The sequence below is a fragment of the Phocoena phocoena genome, chromosome 10, assembly GCF_963924675.1.
Source record: "Phocoena phocoena chromosome 10, mPhoPho1.1, whole genome shotgun sequence".
NCBI lineage: Eukaryota > Metazoa > Chordata > Mammalia > Artiodactyla > Phocoenidae > Phocoena > Phocoena phocoena.
Window position 1 is genome coordinate 30,675,642 of NC_089228.1, and position 15,339 is coordinate 30,690,980.

At 40.7% G+C, this 15,339-nt stretch overlaps 1 protein-coding gene across 2 annotated transcripts in view; it reads left to right on the top strand.

The window, feature by feature from the left end:
* CFAP20DC (CFAP20 domain containing) overlaps positions 1 to 14,552 on the top strand; it is a 268,258-nt gene extending 253,706 nt beyond the window's left edge. For both annotated transcript variants that reach the window (XM_065885868.1, XM_065885870.1), the window contains 2 exons: positions 1,808 to 1,902; positions 14,440 to 14,552. In XM_065885868.1, the coding sequence (XP_065741940.1) occupies positions 1,808 to 1,902; positions 14,440 to 14,552 (208 nt within the window). The remainder of the gene's footprint in view (positions 1 to 1,807; positions 1,903 to 14,439) is intronic.
* Positions 14,553 to 15,339: the final 787 nt, after the last annotated feature.

Here is a 15,339-nt window from a genome sequence, read left to right on the forward strand (position 1 = left end):
CTACTACTGCCATCGTTTGGAGTTTCTAATTTGTCGCTGGGGTGTCATCATATGATAACATTATTTTTCTCCTGTTCATCTTTGCTCTCCATCTCTCTTGCCGAGTAATGAAGCCACTGGGCTAGTAATTTGTATGTGACCTTGTAATTTTCTATAATGTAGGAATTTTTTGGTCTGCTATAATTAAATGGACTAAGTAAAAGGTGCTTAACAGAAAATGCCCCATTAGCTTGGAAGTCTGTGACAAATCCTTTCTGATGTCCTTGATGTGTTATTATGAAATTCAATTACACAGCAAGTTCACCTTGCTTATTTTACGAACCATAATCTAGTGATAGCTAAGGTGAGCAGTGAGTGAAAGTATCTTAAAATAATACAAATAGGAATTGGATAATTTTTACATTAAGATCCTTTTTATACAAGAAGAGTAAATGGCTTGCAAAGAAAACTTCTATTGTATAGACTTGAAATCATTCTACAATCCTTGGCTGGTTTAATTCCAGCAGAATCCACTTCCTACCTTGGTTTGTCATTGTGGATACAGCCATACTATGATCTTCACTGATAATGAAGATGATAGTGGTCATAGCTGACATTTTTTGACAGCAGCTCTGTACCCAGATCCATACCAAACGTTTCTCATCCATTTTTTTCATTTCATCTTAACGACAAAACTCTGGAGTAACTATTATTATCTCCTTTTTATACATAAGGCTTAGTGATGTTATAAGTGACTTGGCTAAGTTCTCACATTTCAGAAACATGGTGCCAGGATTGGCCTGGAGAGCCAGTGCTCTTAGTTACTGGTCGGGACTGTCTCCCATTGTAGATAAAGACAGCAGGAAATGCAGAAATTTAGAGAGAAATTTTTTGGTCATGAGGACATGTTCCTGTTGAGAAGAATAAGATCAATGACACAGGCTGCTTATATCAATGCAAGAAATATAATTCACTTTGGAAAATCCTTCACATTCCCCTTCCTGCTCTGTTCCCATGAAGAAGCTCAATAGCAAGTTTACAGATGAGAAAGGGTTGAAGTAGAACACACAGTGACTCATGCCTTCAGGATGTCACTGACTTATAGCACACCCACCCAGGTATCTGCTAGAGGGAGCAGAGAGACAGGAAAAGAATGGAAAGAGGGAAAGTAAAGAGACTGGGAATGAGGTTGGAAGTTGGAGGCAGAGGGACAGGGAATGTAGGAGGTGCTTTCTGAAGTGGCTTTGCCCCCATTCATACTGGGAGAACTGAAGTATCGAGCCACTCAAGGGCCCAAAGGCCCTCACTCTTCCTTCTTTTGTCCTCCCCTGCCCTAAAGCCCCAAGTGAATGCATACCAGCTCCCACCATCATGGCTGGTCCATGACAGCTCCAAGACTAACTTCTCTTTTGAATCACCAAATGGACTCTTGTCATCCATGACATGTAACTTTGTCAGGTTTTCTTATCCAAAGGTCCTAAGGAGCTTTGTCTCTGCTGCATTTCTTCTTAGTTGTTGAAATAATTTTCTTAGGTGAGAGGAGCTGTGCTATAGTTGACGATCAACAGTAATAAACTTTTGAGAGGAACAGTCATCATCATTTAGTTGGTGTATTTATTGAACAGCTAGTTAGTTAAGTAATCAACTATGTATTTACAGATTTATAAAACGGAATATTAATTTCTGGACATCTTATTTTCTGAAATATGAAGAAGGGAAAAATGGTTTTTTGTGGAAGCCCCAGGGAGTTAAAAATCCAGGAGAAAGGTAAAATCTATATATGGAATTACAAACATGTGGTTCATTTATTTTCTTCTTTTCTTTTTAGGGACTGGTTAAATATGCTGAGCCCACCGATTGTTCCTCCCAGTCAACAGCCAGCAGAGCAGCATCAGGATTCTTCCGGAAGCTTGAGTGCTCAAGGTGGGAATATGAAAAACACCAAGCATAAAAAATAAAAATAATTAACTATATACAGAGAAAATCAGTCACTTTGAGATGCCACTGCTTTTTTTTAATGCTGATCACTTAGGCTCATACACCCAAAATGAGGTAATCTGTGCCTCATTTTATAGGATTATAGGTTCTATGCAACTAAAAGAAATTTAAAAGAGAAATTGTCCTTGTTCTCCTGAAGGTTAATCCATGGGCAAAATATAGTTTAAGGCGTAAGAGCATGGCTTTGGTGTCAAATTGACCTTCATCTGAATTCCAACTCTAGCAATTACTGCTGTGTGACTTTTATGAATTTCAGTTTTGTAAAATAAGACTAATAATAGATGGTGCCCACCTGCAAATTTTTCATGAAGATTCAGTGAGGTATACTGTATATGAAATACTTGGGATAGCGCCTACCAAATACCAGTTGTTAGTGTTATTATAAAGCAGACCCAATGCTCCAGCATCACAGAGATCCATGTTTTCGTTAATACAGAGGTACAGCCGTTTCATTAAAGCAAAGGCTGGCACAGAGCTTTGATGGGTAGTATTAGTTATAGAAAAATTAGAAGGAAGCAGGGATGAAAATTTGCCTGGGGTTCTCTTTGTTGACGAGAGCCACAAAGATGACCATTTAGTTTCTGGCTGTGAGCAGGGAATGTAACTGTCAGGAGTGTGTAGAGGAGGGACATAAAAGAATCTTTGTCAGACACAGAGGGGTTGAGATGGGAAGGGTGAGGGGAGCTCTAAAATGCATAGCTGGAGTGACAGACAACCTCAGAGTGGGACTCCCTGAGATAGCTTTCCAAGTTGGATTATAAAGATGGAAGCTCTATATCTACGGTTTAAAAAAAAGGGGGGGGGGCTTCCCTGGTGGTGCAGTGGTTGAGAGTCCACCTGCCGATGCAGGGGACACGGGTTCGTGCCCCGGTCCGGGAGGATCCCACATGCCGCGGAACGCCTTGGCCCGTGAGCCATGGCCGCTGAGCCTGCGCGTCCTGAGCCTGTGCTCCTCAACGGGAGAGGCCACAACAGTGAGAGGCCCGCGTACTGCAAAAAAAAAAAAGGAACTGAAACCAGTATAAATTACTCCAACAAAGGTGCCAGGGTTTTTTTTCCCTAATTGCCCCAGGGAGAAAGAGGAGCATCCCATTTTTCTTCAGGTATGGAGAGTTCAGAGTGAGAGCTCATATATCTAAGTTGTGCATTTTGGTTGCCCAAGGGATGGAGATGTTGCTGTGATTTACTATCTGAAATAGATGATGCCCCTCAAATTGAGACTTTTTAGGGGTGTACATTTATAATTGCTCATAATAGAAAAACAGAATCTTGCCTGTCAGGAGGAGACCTTGCTGTGAGGGAACAAGTAATATTTTAAGTATCCTAAATAAGCCGCAGGAGAGTGTAGTCTTTAAACAAAGGCACCCAAGATCTATAGTGGTGATGAGTGGCTGAAAGGATGTCTTAAAGTTGCCATTGCAAAGTGATGTTTTGACAGCAGGGGCTCAATTATGTTGAAGGTAAACAGAACTTGCATGGAGGACAAATTAACAAATTAAATTCCAAGAATTGTAGAAATGTTCTGGCCAATGTTAACCAGCTCTGGCACCCCTTCTCCCTGTCACCCTAGATTTCCATCTGGTATCCCTTTCCCTCTTCTGATAAACTTGGAGAGTTTGTAGTTAATGTAAACCAAAACCATCAAAAAGTAGTGTTTCCTATTTGCTTAATCTTTACATGTCATTGGCTTAGTTTTAGACAACGTAGCATACAGTTACCAATATACTGAGCTAGTGTTTCCATCTGTTCTTATAAAGTGTTTGTCAAAGAAAAATAATAGGCTCAAGCATCCAGTGTATACCATCAGAAGGAGAAGGGAGGCACAGTTGTGGGTAGTCTGGGGCTCTTCCTGGGTTTCTGTTGCACAATACCATTAACTCAGCCCCTGATATATGCCAGACGCTGTACTGTGCTCAGTGGTTACATTTAGTCCTCACAAGTAAGTCAGACAGAGAAAGACAAGTATCATGATATCACTTATATGTGGAATCTAAAATATGATAGAAATGAACTTTTATACAAAACAGAAACAGTCTCACAGACATAGAAAACAAACTTATGGCTACTTAAGGGGAAGGTTGGGCGGAGGGATAAATTAGGAATTTGGGACTAGCAGATACACACTACTATATATAAAATAGATAAACAACAAGGTCCTACTGTACAGCACAGGGAACTGTATTCACTATCTTGTAATAAACTATAATGGAAAGGATACGAAAAAGAATATATATATACACACACATAACTGAATCACTTTGCGGCACACCAGAAACTAACACAACATTGTAAATCATTATACTTCAATTTTTTAAAAAAAGAGAATGTAAAAAAGAAATTTAGTCCTCCCAGCAGCACCATGAGGAAGATACTAATTTTGTATATGCAGTTGTTATTTTTTACAGCTGAGGAAACTGAGGCAGCAAGCCCTTGAATAATTTGCGTGAAGTTAGTCATTGGCAGAGCTGGGATTTAAACCCAAGCAGCCTGGCCCCAGAGCCCAACCACTGTTTTTATTTTTTAGTTCTTTTGGCTTTGAACCAAGTAAATAAATTACCTAATAAAAAAAATACTATATATAAACCAGGAATTGAAAAATTACTTTTCTGTTGAGAGTTCCAATCGACAGGAAAACAAAACGTCTCAAGAGCTAAGTAGCTAAGTCCTTTCAGAAAAAAGAAAAGCAGACCTCCGGTCACCTGTTTCAGGCCTGGACCTGCCTCCCCCACCCCCAGGCTTGTCAGAAATGACTGTTGGCCACATTCCCTCCAGTGGGGTGAGTGGCTGAGGGGTGTAGTTGCCGTGTTGACCAGATCTAGGGCAAGGCCAAGGGAGCGAGGGGCTGAATGAGGGGCAAGATGACTAGAGTGCGGGACTGCCCAGCCGGGGTGGTCACTGTGCCCACCTTCTCCAAGGCCTCTCGAGACGACCTTATCTGAGTAGGTCAGGCTGTCTCACCTCACCTAGTGCCTTTTCGTCACAGCCTTTTCACAGTTCGTAACTCGTGATTCGTTTACTTGTTTATTGCCTTTTTTCCTAGGTAGCCTAAGAGTTTTTAAAAGCAGAGACTGTCAGTTTGCTCACTCCTAGATCCCTAGTACCCTGAAATTTCTGGCATATGTTAGATAGGCTGGATTCTCATTAGAAGGAAGACAGGAAGGGAGAAAGGGAGGAAAAAGAGGGAGAGAAATGTTATTCGACTGGTCATTTCTTATAACAACCTTGGAAGGAAAAAAACAGGGTAATCCATTGAAATCTGACTTTCAGTTTTTCTCCCGATTCCAATTTTTTGGTATATTAGGCATATTTGTAAAATTCAACAATGAGAGTATTGAACTTAGACCCATACATTTTAGCAATTAAAACAGTTATAGGTCACCTTATGCGGTGATTCTTAAACTTTACTTATAAGCAATGAAAACTTTTCTGTCAAGTGAAATCTCATATGGGATCCCAATAAGTAAAGGAGTTAAAAGCAGAACTGCTCTGGGTGGAGTGGGAGTTATGGTCTCAGAACCCTGCCGTGGGGCCCTAACGAACCAGTTAAAAACACTAATGTAGTTCATCACCCTCAATTTGACCTTGCCCAAGGTCAAATGCTCAATCAGAGTTACGATTTGGATCCAGTCTTCCTCCACATCAGTGCCTTTCTGCAGAACCATTGCACTGGGATGTGAAGGTGGTTTTGAAGTCTCGTTCACAGGGAAAGAGGCTCTTCCATCTTCAGACTTCCAGGATAAACATAATAATAGCTAATGTTTATTTCATCTTCCAGTGACCCAGGCCTACATGTGCACTTTAATTCTCAGAATAGCCTACTGAGACATAGGTACTATTATTACCCCCATTTTACACATGGACACTGGTACTTAGAGCAGGGAAGTGATACGATGAACCGCCACATCTCCACCAGAGATGGAGAGGCGGAGATGTATCCATGCAGCTAGAGGCATAACTGCATTCTCACAGCAGGGAAAGATGGCCTAACCAATACGTAACTCTAGAAAACTTGCCCCAGCCCATACGAAAGTAAATGCATGCAGTATACCTGGCCCTAGAGTCCCTTCTTTATTCAGTACAAATTTGTGTCACAGCCCCAGTTTCTACTAGGCCAGAATGTCTCAAGTGTATGAATTCCATCTTGAAATGAACAGCCCGGCTCCCAGCAGAGCCAAGCAGCCAGCAGGAACAGCATTGTACTCCGCACCATTCGACTGAATGGAGAAACGGGCGGCTCTCAGCTGGGCCATGATACATTTGCCAAATATCAGTTACCATGGGCACGGGTACCCTTAACACCTACGAAAAATGTGTTTTTCTGGAGACCGTGTGAAATGTAAAAATGGGAAGTTAAGATTTCAGAACTTACTCAAGAAAACTACCAAATTGACCTTTTGAAAATGAACCAGACTTTGCTCGAAGAATAGTTGTCAATTTGTTTTTGACATTTGTTTCTTTACAGCTATGACCCTTAAATTATTCGTGCTTACCAGCTCCAAAATGGAATAATAATGCTTCTCTCTTCAGGCCTGTAAACCTTTTTTTGCAGGTTGCATGGATTTTGAGTGAGAAAGACATTCAGAAGGGCTTTTGGAGTTGCCAGAGTCTCATAAAAATAACATTCTCATACCTTTTGTACAGCAAAGCCACAGAAAATATTCCTTTATGAACATTAATTAATCTCCCACGAGACATAAATAGGCAGCGGATGCTTATTTTATAGGTTTAATATCCAAATTACTATTCAAGAATTTACGGAAATCTCATGACGCCTCACAGCTAACCAGAGAGAGGGAATCTGGCCGCCTGTCCTGGGTCCAACAGAGGAATCCTTTCATAGTCCTGTTTCCCGCCGTGCAATTATTTGACATAATACCCTGAGTCTAAAAGCAGTCTTCCAAAATCTGTTTTATTAGTTATCGCACCAGACATTGTGCTTCATTGAACAACCGTGGTACCCACAGTGCTTAACATGGAGCCTAGGACATTGTAAACGCTGCATAAATATTTACTGAGTAGAATGAGTGAGTGAATCTTCTGCCCATGGGAAACAGAAGGATGATTTGGTCTACTTTTTGGATCTTCCCTGTATCTTGAAGATTTATTCAAAATGCAAAGGAGAACTTCCCCTAAAAAAGCAATATTGACGATCAAAGTAATAATAGAAGCCAGCATTAATAAAGCACATGCTGTGTGCCCAGCGCTGTGTCGAGTTTTCCTGTGCATTACCTCTCAGTGACTTCTCCTAACACTTATTGGCATAGGGCTGTGCTGTGTCGCCACTGTATGGGTGAGGTTAAGGTCACAGCCTGGGTCACAGCCCCACTGATTGTGGAGCAGAACACTGACCGAGGCCTGTCGCACTGGACTGTCCGCACCCTTAAGCCCCACACTGATAAAACCACAGAATTCCCATTTAGGTCAATAAGAACTACACAGATGAAATGTCCAGTGCAGTGATTTTAATTTAGGTAGTTTTCTTTCTTGAGCCTTTCTGGATAAAATAGTACTCTCTTTAGAATTCTCCTTAGACCCATAGAGCCCCCGCCTCAACTCTCAGCTTGTGAAATGATTTGTTAGCATTTTCAGGCATACCTTTGTGATATTGCACGTTCTGTTCCAGACCACTGCAATAAAACAAATATCTCAATAAAATGAGTCTGGTTTCCCAGGGCATATAAAAGTTGTATTTACACTACACTGTTGTCTATGAGGTGTCCAATAGCGTTACATCTTTTAAAAAGTGCATACCTTAATTTAAAAATACTTTATTGCTAAAAAATGCATCATCTGAGGGCTTCCCTGGTGGCGCAGTGGTTGAGAGTCCGCCTGCCGATGCAGGGGACACGGGTTCGTGCCCCGGTCCGAGAGGATCCCACATGCCACGGAGCGGCTGGGCCCATGAGCCATGGCCGCTGAGCCTGCGCGTCCGGAGCCTGTGCTCCACAGCGGGAGAGGCCACAGCAGTGAGAGGCCCGCGTACCACAAAAAAAAAAAAAAAAAAGCATCATCTGAACCTTCAGCAGGTTGTCATAGTAACATCAAAGATCACTGATCAAAGATCATCATAACAAATATAATAATGCAGAAGTTTGAAATATTTTGAGAATTACCAAAATGTGACAGAGACACAAAGTGAGCAAAAGCTGTTGGAAAAATGGTGCCGTTGGACTTGCTCACCTTAGGGTTGCCACAAACCTTCGATTTGTAAAAAGCAGAATAAATCAAAGTGCAAAAAAACAAGTTATACCTGTATGACATTCTTGAATCCAGATTCCTTCCGCTTCCCCTATGAGGCAAGTAGTTGCCTTTTGGTCTCTGATTAACCTTGGGGCAAGGAAGTATTTTCTTATGCAGCTTTCAGAGTCCGTGGGGTGTCTGCATAGAAGTGGTTAAGAGGGGGGCAGTCAGCCCTCTCACTATATAAAGAAATGCCTTCTTTTCAGGCATACTGGAAGTGAACCCTCTAGTAGAGAAGTAAACACACTGATGGGTGTCTGAGGCTCTCTCCTATTCCAGAACCACCCGCCACCTACTTATTCCCCAAATGTACAACAGAGGGGCCTTGGCCCAGGATGTGGTCCTAGATTCCATTGCTGGAATTGGGATACATTTCCCCCTGGCTGCAGCGTTGCCACCTTGCCTGAAATCAGGCCCTGGAGATCCTATAGGCTTTGTAGCTTCAGAGCTCAATAGTCTGACTAGGGACCTTCCTTCATGTGCAACAAAAAGCATTCAGAGTGGTAATTCACATATTTACAAGTGCACATATATGTCTTGTGAGGTATTCCCCAGCTTTGCTGCAATATAATTGACATATAACATTATGTTAATTTAAGGTGTACAACGTGATGATTTGATATACAAGCGCACATTTGAATCACATTTGTAAGTAGAGACTAGCTGGAAAGAATGAAATTGCAAGAATTCCTAACTAATCATCCAAATTCTTCAATGTGTTGTTTTAAGTGGCATTTTCCAAGTAAAATATAGCCACGAGATTTTACAAAAGGAGTGATGTACTTATTTCCCAAATGAAACCTGAGCTATAATCTTGGCATATCATTTGCCTTCCAAAAAACAATATAGCTTTCTAATAGAAGAAAGTACCTTTTCATCCTTTTTATTCCATTATTGGTCATTTATCTTTCTTCCATTTGAGGGCACATATTTGCTGAGAAACAAATCTCAACAGTTCACGTTCTCCAGTTTTAGTGCAAGTTAATTTTGCCCTACCGTGGTATAAGTTGGTGGAAGAGTTTGCAAGCACCTGGTGCTCAGCAGCATCTTATCTAAAATGTCATCTTTATTGACCTGAAGGCTGACTGTTCCCAGTGGTGATCTGTCACCACTGAATTGTTTGAACAATAGTGTATTAGTATGCGCATAAAGATACAGTCCATCAGTTTTCAAGATCTATAAGAGAGAAAATGCATTCACTTGTAAAAAAAAAAAAACAAAACTCCAGATGGCAGCGTCAGAAAATCGAAAATCGACTACAGTGTCTTGATTCAGAGACTTTAAATCTGATAAACTGGTGCCACATCATTTATTTTCAAGCTTGAAGACTGAGCTTGTGCATACAGGTTTTCTATTATCTACAGTTAAAATGCGTTAAATATAGATAATTAAGCATTTATATTAATTGACTCAAAAGGTGAACTGGAGGAATTATCTGCTCACACTGATCTAACCAAGGGGAGGGCAGGTAATATTGCTGTGTTTGGTCTGACTCCGTTGGGTTTTCTTCTGTTATTGCCGTTAACCAGTTTCAAAGTGGATGAAGCTGAAAGTTTGTAAATAGATTATTATCTGCAAGGCAATTTTATTTCACTAGAAATGGCTTTATTATGTGAAGAAGAGTAAAAATGTAATTTGGACCCCTGTCCCGCTGCTCTTCGTCTGGTAGCAGAGAATGGTTTTATTTGTTAATTTGTCCTTTTAGAGTTTCTGTAGCCAGTCTTTAAATAGAGCAATTTAGCATTTGGGAGAAAAACGAACTCTTCACTATCCAAGAATATAATTGAAAATTACCCCATACCCATATGCACAATAATTACCTTTCAAAACATTTCCCATTGCTTGACATCACAGTGGTAATTGCTTAACAATATTACAATTTCATTACGTAGAGATTACAGTGGCAAAATGACGTAAGTTGGAGGCTTTGAAAATTAAGTTATAATGAAAACAAAACCATCTGTGCAAGTTTAAAGCACTTATTTCAATATAAAGTTATCATAATATCACCCAATTTTTGTATGAATGTCATTGTTGGTAGAGTTCTAAAATTCACCCATTTAAAGCTTTAGTACTAAAACCCACAAAACCTGCGTTAGTCCCATGGTTATAATGCATGAAGTTCCAGTTCTACAGCGATATGTATTGGAACCAATACATTTCTATAGCAGTTATTGCTTCAGTTTGCATGCGTTATGTAGCCAGACCTCTACTAATGAATTGGATGCACCTTGATCCCTTTGCAGTTGGATGATAAAGACCCATGGCCCATTACAACGGTTATTTTCATTTTGAAAGGCTCCTGACTAGTTGTAAAAACGTATCGAGTTTTCTAATTTAATAACGCCAGCTTAAAATTTTATCTTTTTGGAAAGTACAAGCACAGAATGCACTAAACAATTATACAGCATATAACTCTTATGTGCCAGAGGTCAGAATTTCCCCCAATGTGTTGATGCAGTAAAAACAAGACATTGGATGGCAGATCTTTGAGAAAATTCGACTTATATTTATTTACCTCAGTAATACGTGGTTTTAATATCACACCTGATGGAAAAAATTAGTGTTACTTTTTTGAAAAATACATGATTTTTGATATAAGAACTTTTTATTTAAAGATGAATTAATTATAATATCCTGTATAAAATTAGTAGGGGACTTTGTGTTTCATTCAAACCTTTTTTTTAGTAGTAAAAAATCAAACAGATATAGTTTTGGGGTAGGGAGTGAGGTATAAATGAACATATCCCTCTCGTGTCTAACTCAGATATCTTACATTTTCCATAATGATTATAACATTTGCTGAGTACTCACTGTGTGTGTGCTGAGTGTTATCTTATTTAGTTCTCATAGGTACTATAACAGGTACTATTACTATCCTTACTTTACATATGAGGAAACTGAGGCTGAGTAGTGAATTTTCTCAATGTCCCACAGCTGTGAAATGGCAGAAATGGGATTTGGACCCAGATCTATCTGACTTCATTGTCTAAATGTCATTCTGCCTGTCTCTGTGAAGTCTTTTCTTTATATTTAAGCTTTATCAGTGCTGTTCTGAGTTACTAAAAAAGCTGTAGCCTATAGTTAAGGATTTATTATATTGTTATTATTCTTAACAGTAATAGTAGTGATTATTTATTGAACAACTACCATGTGCTCTGTGCTATGCATATTACCCAGTGTCCAGCTTAGTCCACAAAGCCCTATGAAATAAGGTTATTCCCATTTTAAAAACGAGCAAACGAAGGTTCAGTGAGGTAAAATAATCTGTAACCAGCCTAAGGGCATGCAGGTGGTGAGCAGCGGCGCTCCCATCCATCCCCAGGTTTGTTGGATTCTAGAACCCGGGGTGCTCTTAGCCACTCCCAGTTTAACTCCTCATTAATCTTTAGTAGCTGTTTTTGTTTCATGTGTGTATGTCACATGTACAACTAGGCTGTCTCATCCATAACCAGACCGCTCAGTCACGTAGCAAGCACACAGTGGTTACTTATTGATCACCTGATTTTGTTCCGTTCTCTGAAGTAGCCCCAATATGAAAGTGTTGATGGATTGAATATCTGAAAGTAAAGGACATGCACACTGTCCTTTGATGTGCAGAAGTGGCCCAGGGGATCATCTTCAATATGAAACAGCCACTTGAAAAGCATTCCCACCCTCTCCTACTTAGAGGAGGAGGGTGGAGGCAAGGCCCTAGGGACCACTCTTAAGGTAACAATAGAAAATAAAGGAAAGGCAGGCTGCCTTCTCTGGGTTCCTGTTCTTAATCAGAAACTGTGCAAGGTGCTCAGGTCAGCTACCACTATCAATGTGGCCGTTAGCTGTAAGTCCTGACATATTTCAAGGATGCAAGAAGCCACTGCAGCCAAGAGTCACAAAAACTCATCAGAGGCACCATAGGGGTCATTGGATCTGGCCCCCTGTCCTACACAGGGTTCATCTACAAAATCTCATACAAATGATTGCCCCAGTCCCCGCTTCACCCTCCCTAGAGTCCACGTTCCATTTCCTGGTCAGCTCCAGTGTCTAGAAAATTTTTCCTTGTGCTGAGCCAAAATCTGGCTCCTTGTAACTTTCACCCATTGATCCTGTTGCTTTCTCTTAGAGCCCCACAGCATCGTCTTAGTTTCCCATTCATTTGCCACCCTTTATATACGTGAAGCCAGAAGGGCTGTTGTCACTTCCATCAAGCTTTCCCTTTTCTGGAGTTAATAAGCTCAGTTCCTTTGGGCCTGTTGAGCTAGTTGCCTCTGCCCCTCCCACAAGGACTGTCTCATCTTTGTCAGTGGTTTTGGAAATATGAAAAATCAAAGTTCTTTTGTTTCCAAAACTGATGTCTTTACACTTTTTCACTTTCCATATTTAAATCCCCATAATGTAATAGCTTCCAAATGAATGTGTTACACCAGTATTGTGTTAACAATAAGATCGAGCAGGTATGGTCAAAAGAACACTGAACTGGGAATCTGGAAACCCAAGTTCATCCCTGACTCTGCCTCTGACTCACCAAGTGACCTCAGATGAGCTGCTTAACTTTGCAGACCCTGTCTCCCTCATCCATAAAACAGGCACGATAATTCCTGCCTCTTTCACAGGATCATAACAGTCAAATGAGCTACTGCATGAGAAAGTGATTTCTAAACCATCGGGGGTTGTACTATTTGAGATGTTACTAAGCAAGGCAGATGAAATCATTCTTCTGTTAAACCCCACTTTTTAAGAACTGCTGGCATTGCGTGCAACTCACCAGAGAGTCCACTGATTGCTTGTTTCCCCCAGATCACTGCAAACTCCTTGAAAACAGGGCCTCTCTCTTATATCTTCATATCCCCAACACCTGGCTTGGTGCCTGGGGCAGGGAAGGATCACGTTAAATGTTTTGGGGTGGTTAGAAGAAGGATGGGCAGAGGACTGGCTATGGTACAGTTTCAAAACCCCACTCCACCATTTTGTCACCACTCCCTTGGCCTTAACTCCAGTTTGTCACTGTCCTGATGGTGTCCATGCACCAGCTTAATCTGATTTTGGCTGGGTAAGGTGAGGTCCCACCACCACCACCACTACCACCGCCTTCCCTTCCTCTGGGCAGTGACGCTTAAGATCCCAGCTTTGTTTCACAATCATTGATTCACCCTTTCAAAAAGTACTCAGTATTTACTGAGCCTCTGTTCTGTGTCAGCCCTGCCCATGCCCACCATCCAAGGCCCTCCAGAACTGACCCTGGTGAGCTTGTAGCCCAAAGGTTTGGTTTTCTTTGGTCCTTAGTAGCCTGTGCTAAGGAAGAGAGACAAGTGTTGTCTTAATCATCTGCTCCTCCCTGAGCCTGCTCTGGTCCTCTCCAGCTGAGGGAGGTCTTGCCCTCCCAGCCTCCAAGCCTATTACATGGATTTTGAGAAGTACTCAGAAGGCGCTCGCTTGCTAGTGCTAGTGATGGCATCAAGTACATAAGTACTGAGCACAACACTGGGCACACACAAGGTGGTCAGGAAATATCTTAGTAAAGCTTTTTTTTTTTTTTTCATTCCATGCCGTTTGTTGAAAACCAACCAAACCTTGCTAACTTTGCTGATTACTTAGGCGGTAGGTGTTCTCTTCATCCAAACCATCTAAATAGCTGTCACAAGAAAAACAAAATCAAGCCATGTTCATTTTCCCAGCAAATTTGACAGATCTTGCTACCACTAATAAAATTACAGATCACCTGACATTGTTTTCCATTTGTGTTCTATGCTTTGAGTATCATATTTCTAAACATTATTTTAATTCATGTTTATTTGGTAGTCTTTTTAGGTTGTATGAGTGGGGATTGAGCTCTTTATTAATTTGCACTGTTTGGCATTTGTGCAGCTCTGGCCCATGAAAAAGTCTAGAGCTGTGATAATCAAATTTTGAATCCTGTTCAAGTATCCCTAATCCTCATAACTCTTTAGTCCTTTGGCCCTCTTCCTTAATCCTTTCTTCTCCCTGCCAGTTCTCCACGTTCGTTTTTCTTGTGCTTTATAGCGAATCTGGCCCCTGTGATCACCGTTTCTTCTCCGTCTTACACTGCAAGTAGAGCGTTATCACATCTGCAGCGCTCCTCCATTCCAGCACTGACATCCTGCCCGCATAAGGACAGTCTCCCAGGAAAGATGATTCCTGCTTCCTTGCCCTTCTCTGTTGCAGTTTAAGAATTACGGGCCAGGCCAACAGCTAACATGACGGTGGTTCCCCTTCCCACAGGTGGAGAAGACCTGAGTGTGGAAGAGGACGAGGAAGTGCTGACTCTGCTGTATGACCCATGTCTGAACTGTTACTTTGATCCCCAGACTGGGAAATACTACGAGTTGGTGTAATGCCTCCTTCCAGGGCAAAGAATGGCCACCCTCGGCGGAGCAGGATAGCAGTTCTGACTGGCATCACAATGCATGTGTTGGCCAGGCCCATGGAATCAACAGTAACTAAGAGAAATGAAGTTAGTTTGTACATAGTGTTGAATGTTAAGACTACCTATATTCTTTTTGTAGATGGGTGTGAGTTTTTGGAACTGTGAAGGAATTAATACAGAGATAAGATTTTAGAACTTTGAATTGGTTCTTATTTGTTGGTTCTCATCCTACATACAATTTTGTTTATTTCATAGAATTGTATGTAAATGAATTAAGAGTTATTAATGCAAATTTTTTGCAGTGTTAATCTGTAAATGATGGCTTGATATACAGAAAATGTATTCTTGTTTAAAAGATATCCGGGTACCTTTTATTTTATTACCTATTTGTATTAAAAATAAAGTATGATGGTCAGAAGAATACCTTTTAAACTGATTCTTTTTATTTACCCTACTTTCTTTACCAGAATATTCCTAGATGGTATTTACCTTTCCTTAGATTATTAGAAAAAGGATTAACTGTGAAGTAGTCAGACTTTATGACCATATTTTATCGGTACCGACCTTGCTATTTCCATTTCATTATAGTTCATCCAGAGTTTGCCAAAGGCCACAACATTGTTAATAACTGAAGCTGCTTATCTCTGTGCTTTTTTTTTAAATTTTTTACCAATTATCTCTGAATTCTAATAATATGATCCAAATCTAGCTCCATGGATCCAAATTTAATAAGAAGTCACCCATTTGAACACCCC